General features: G+C 34.2%; 1 protein-coding gene across 1 annotated transcript in view; it reads right to left on the reverse strand.

Moving 5' to 3' along the window:
• Positions 1 to 5920, reverse strand: part of LOC107751743 (nesprin-3-like) — a 37447-nt gene that overhangs the window by 15074 nt on the left and 16453 nt on the right. The window contains exons 10-14 of the mRNA XM_016567505.1: positions 4849 to 4992; positions 4397 to 4531; positions 2611 to 2772; positions 1617 to 1789; positions 641 to 1166 (exon numbers count right to left, since the gene is read on the reverse strand). Of these exons, the coding sequence (XP_016422991.1) occupies positions 641 to 1166; positions 1617 to 1789; positions 2611 to 2772; positions 4397 to 4531; positions 4849 to 4992 (1140 nt within the window). The remainder of the gene's footprint in view (positions 1 to 640; positions 1167 to 1616; positions 1790 to 2610; positions 2773 to 4396; positions 4532 to 4848; positions 4993 to 5920) is intronic.

Consider the following 5920-nt stretch of genomic DNA (forward strand, 5'->3'; position numbering starts at 1 on the left):
TAATTTTTGGTTTATTGTAATCTATTACATACTTTTCTATCAAAGTTATCTGACATTATCAAGCTGAATTTGTTCTGACTCTGTTTAACTCTGAGTTCTTGTTATATTTTATTACCATTTTCTAAACTATAGCGAATAAACTGTGATAATGTGAGAAATGTTGAAGGTGTCTGAATAAATTTTGGTTTGACTATCTATTTGATAAATGAAGTTAACCAACTAACATTATACATACTCTTTTGGTTTCTGTACCCAATATTTAAAAAATTTACAAATGCAATGAAAATATTGGTATCGGTACTCGGTATCGGCAAGTACCAAAAATAAAAGTATCGGTATTGGGCGAGTACTGGAAAAAGTGGTATCGGTGCATCCCTACTATTTATAATGCCATTTTGCTACTTATGTTTAAATCAAAGACTTTATTATAGCCTACCAAGTCAAAAGACAAGGAGAGATGGCAAAATATTATAAAGCATGGCCAAAAACGGCATCAAATAAAAGCACTGGAATATTTACTATGTAATTTAATTATATTGCAAGCAAAATCACTGCACATACATAGCATATTCTGATATAAGTTCCAGCCTTATAACAAGATATAACAAAATAACAAGAATCATATTTTAATCATCCTAACCTGAGTGTCATCAGGGGGGATCTGTGACTGCCGCATCCTTTTCTGTGCATCAGAGTCAGTCCCACTTAAAAAGCTGTATCTACCTTTTATATCAAGGTCTTCAATCCCAGAACCAGGTATGTGTTGTTCAACCCATTCCCCAGTCTGACCACCGCTCCTGAGCAAGTCACCTTCGTCCATCCCAATCTTCTTCCTGTTCACATTACGGTCACCTCCAGATATGACTGCATCCACTTCATCATCCATGGACTGGTCCTGGTAACTCCACTCTCTTCTCCAGACCTCTGAACCTCCTGGTCTTCGATCTGGTTTTGCTTCCATGTTTCTCTCCAGCTGTAGGTGACCTGTTGATTCTGGCCCGTGGTAGGATCTCTGATGCTGGCCTGTTCCTTCATCTCCTTTGGCAAGTCCCACTTCAAAGTCTGAATCCATTCCCTGGTGATGCCCTTCTGCCCATCTGTCCAGGAACTCGGTTCTCTGTAATAGGGGATCTTGGTCGCCTGTGGCAGCATGTCCATTCAGAAGCCTAGTAAGTTATGGTTAAAGTAATAAATAGGTTGTCAAAAATTGAATTTTTATTTGAAAAAAGTGAGATGTACTGGCCAGGTCAGTGATTAATCAGCAGGTATTTGTCTATTTTGAAGTATTTTAAATTTAAATATTACACATATCACCTTTAAAATACTTTGTTCAACAGTAAATGCTAATTTCTGTATCTTTTTCCTCAACGTCTGACTAGTAAACATAGTGTGAACACAGCACTGATTCACAAAGCAATCAACAATAATTAAAATCAAGATGACCAGGTGAACTGGGTGCAGTACAATTAGAATGTGAAATATGTCTGCTGCAATTTCTATGAGGCTTGTTCAACAGGTCTGACAAAATATCATAATTATGCTCCTCGAGTCATAGTTTTTCTTCATTTAATACCATCAACACCCACTATATTACTGCAAGCCTTACTTCTTCTAACCTGTAAAGATTGAGACTAAGCGTGTGAAGGGACATCCAGGTCTCTCTGAGGCGTTTAAGGTCTTGCTGGATGTGAACTTTGCCTTCATCAGAGGTTCTGGCCAGCACGGTCTGACCCTGAGCCTCTGTCTGATGAAGTTGAAGCTCCTTCTCTGGAAACTCTCCTAGTGCCCTCTAGAGGACAACAACAGTGAAACAAGTTTGAGTCTAAAATACTACAAAGACATGCATGCATACTCAGCCAAACATTCATTTGCTTTTATGACATGACTCAAGAGAATCAAAGAAACAAATAGTGATTAATAGAAAAACATCAATATTTGACTATAGTTAAATATCTTTATAAAATAAGTTAAATATATTTATAAAATGGGTTCAAGTGTAGAATTTTTATCTCTCACAAAAATGTAACATGGCATTCATGATTTCTGTCAAAATACAAATGCTGCATCAATTAACTGATAAAAAAGTGATAATGAAAATAGCTGACAACAAATGTTTAATTATCATTTAGTTTGGTCTGTATTCTTATATTCAAATTTTTTTTTATACAATTACAACGGGTTTTTCTTAATTTCCATGACTGAAATGTATTTCTAATTGCCTGATATTTCCAGGTTTTCCATAACTGTGTATGAACTCTTTATATAAATCATAATATGCTTTTTTAGCACACAATGTTAAAAACATTTTAACTTTTTTTGTTGTTTTTGTTTTTTAAAGTCTAGTTTGCACATTATTTGAATGTTGTTTTGCTTTATAACAAAATGTTTGCTTCTTCATTTACATTATTGAACAAATAAATCAACAGATTAATTATATAAATAAAATATAATCATAATAATAATTATATTAAAATCACAATAGATTAAAATAGGATGCATCAAACATTGCAAAAAGCTTTCAGAAGCTTTGTTATGTTTATATCATGTACTAGTCTTGATAAGACTAATATTTACTGTAGTAACAGCCAAAATTGTTGCTCATAGGTGTACCTCAGCCTCATGCTGGCGGTTATTGATGCTCCATTCCCCATTTGATCTGCGAAACGACTCTAGCTTCTGTCTCATGATCATTAACCACTTCTCCATATTCAGAATATTGTCATGGAAACTCTCGTGTTCTGCAATGTTCTCCTCACTTTCATTCACCTTCATCTGGTAGGAACAACAACACACATACACATAAATACACACATACATTATGAACCCGAAACAGACGTGAGAAGAATTTTAATGCAATAAATTCTGGTATCTTTTCCAAAAAAGAAAAAATCTCTTCGGGACACAAGTGTGCATTAAAACTGAAATAAGGAGGTTTGATCAAGGCCTTCATAGTCATCTTCTTCATCTTCATCATCATCATCAACACACAGCGGGAGATATGGAAACCGGGGTGTGATCGCAGCAGTTTCCACAGATCTTCAGGGTTAAATCAAAATCACTTGTGAAGTTGGGAATTTTTGAAGTGGCTAGTAAAAAGATATGTAGCCTCACCTCATTATTCTGAATTCTGTATTTCCATCAATTAACGATAAAAAATATTATGAATATGAGGAATAGGTCTTTCAAAAAGGAAAAATCATTTACTCTCTGAAAATCTTTCCTCTGCTACAGCTCTCAAATTCCTAACTCCATAGATAAATTAGCCCCAGTTACTGTAAAATTCTTTCAACAGATTTTTTTTCAACAGTTTTTCTTTTGTATCATGGATGCCTGCGCACAGGATGTAATAAATCATGTTCACAAAATATGTATACAGTTGCAAGGGTGATGCATGAGCATGATAACATGATTGGTTAAAATTTAGACTAGACTACACTTCTGAGAAAAGCTCTCTCATGTTTATTCCTAGACACCCTTTTGTAAATTCTGTAACAAATCTTTTTGATTAATTGTCCCATAGAATCATTTCCATGAAAAAAAATCAATTTAAAAATAATTCTAATTCAATTAAATGCTGCTCTTTTGAACATTCTATTCATCTACAAATCATGAAAAAAATGTATCATGGTTTCCACAAAGATATCGAACAGTAAAAACAGTTTCAATGCTAATAATAATAAGAAATGTCTCTTGAACCCCATATTAGCATATATTAGAATGATTTCTGAAGGATCATGTGAAACTGAAGACTGGAGTAATGGCTTCTGAAAATTCAGCTTTACCATCACAGGAATAAATTGCATTTTAAAAGAATTAAAACAGATAACAGTCATTTTAAACTGTAATAATATCTTACAATATCACTGTTTTTATTGTACTTTTGATCAAATAAATGCAGTAGTGCTGTCAAACGATTAATCGCTTTCAAAATAAAAGTTTTTGCTTACATAATGTATGTGTGTGTAATGTGTATATTTATGTATATATAAATACACACACATGCATGTATATATTTTAGAAAAATATGTTGTTTATACATTTAAAATATTTATATATAATATCAATTATATGAATATAAATATATACATGGAAATACATGGATATATTTTTTAAATATATACTGTATGTGTGTGTATTTATATATACATAATAAATATACACAGTATACACACATATATTATGTAAACAAAAACTTTTATTTTGGATGCGATTAATCGCGATTAATCGTTTGACAGCACTAAAACGCAGTCTTAGTGAGTGAGCAAAAGAGACTTTGGAACAATATGAGGGTTACTAATTGATGACAGATTTTTCATTTTTGGATGAACTACAACTTGAATTAAATTTACAACCATAGACAGGAAATTCGAAGAATCTTGAGCAGAACAAATCTTACCCGAACTGCCTTATAAAGCAATTTCCATTCTGCATACAGACGCTCAAACTTTGTCCTGTTTGCAGGGCTGGATGACACCAGTGTCTCGAGAGCTATGATATGGGCTTCACAATCTTCCAAGTCCTTTCTAATGACCTGCAGAGAGATGCACACTCATTTTACATTCAGTCTGCCCCTAGCGAGTCTTTCCCGCTCACACCTGGACAAGCCACTCTGATCAACCAGCGCAAACACATTGAGCTCAGCGTGACATAACACCTAGCTCCTTAAATTATTCACATGACTCTTTTAGTGTGTGCAGAAAGACGATCGAATCAAAAGTCACTGTACGTCTACAGCATACCACATGCAGAGATTAAAACCAAAACAGCTGTTTAAAAAGAAACTCAAAAAGCTGCATGCAAAGCAAAACATTTTTGAAGTCGGAAACAGCTATATTCTCTGCTGCTCACCCTGAGTTGGTCGGCCTGGGTCTTCTTGGTAAGAATATCAGGTTGAAGTCCATCTGTCATGATTAACCTCTCCTTTATGGAGGTCAGTTTTTTGTATATGGAGTCATAGGCGTCAGAAAAGTCCTTTGTCTTTGATATCAAACCCTAAGGGCATTCATAGGATACCACATGGTTTGGGATGTTTAGACAATATGTATAAAGTTTAAGACAGGGATCTGCATCCCTTTTGAAATACTGTAAAGCGCTATTTAAAATTTTTCGTACTAATGCCAGACAGAACAGATTTCTATTAGTGGGCAATACAAGAACATATTTATATCATGGTAATCTGAAAATAATCTATCAGTGGGTGATATAAGTATACATTTATATCATGATGATCTGAAAATCAAATCAAATAAGATATCAGTGGGTGATACAAGAATACATTTATATCAAGATAATCTGAAAATAAAATAAAAATACAATAAAACATTTAACAAACTATTTATGAGAAAGTGATATAGAAGCTACTGAATAATAATTGAATGAAAAAAAAGGTCTTATTGATTTAAAACAACACCTAAAGGATTGGTATTTAATGAAGAATAAAGTAACTTAAAAAAAATAAAAAAATAAAAATGTTTTCCCTGCATACATTTACACAAATAAACAGGGCTTCTTTTTTTTCTGCCGGACATGATATGCATTAAAGGGGTCATATGATGTTGCTAAAAAGAACATTATTTTGTGTATTTGGTGTAATGAAATGTGTTTATGCGGTTAAAGGTTCAAAAAACACATTATTTTCCACATAATGTACATTATTGTTTCTCCTCTATGCCCCGCCTTTCTGAAACGCGTCAATTTTTACAAAGCTCATTGTTCTGAAAAGCAAGGTGTGCTGTGATTGGACAGCTATCCAGTGCGTTGTGATTGGCCGAATACCTCAAGCGTGTGACGGAAATGTTACGTCCCTTACCATATTGTGATGCCTGCGGCAACCACATGTGACGACCCGCTGGACTCCGCTTCGTCCACAGTGAAAGCCGATCCGGCGCGAAGTTGATGTATTTCCTCAGCGACCAGCACG

Source organism: Sinocyclocheilus rhinocerous, unplaced genomic scaffold, assembly GCF_001515625.1.
Source record: "Sinocyclocheilus rhinocerous isolate Xijiao unplaced genomic scaffold, SAMN03320098_v1.1 scaffold993, whole genome shotgun sequence".
NCBI lineage: Eukaryota > Metazoa > Chordata > Actinopteri > Cypriniformes > Cyprinidae > Sinocyclocheilus > Sinocyclocheilus rhinocerous.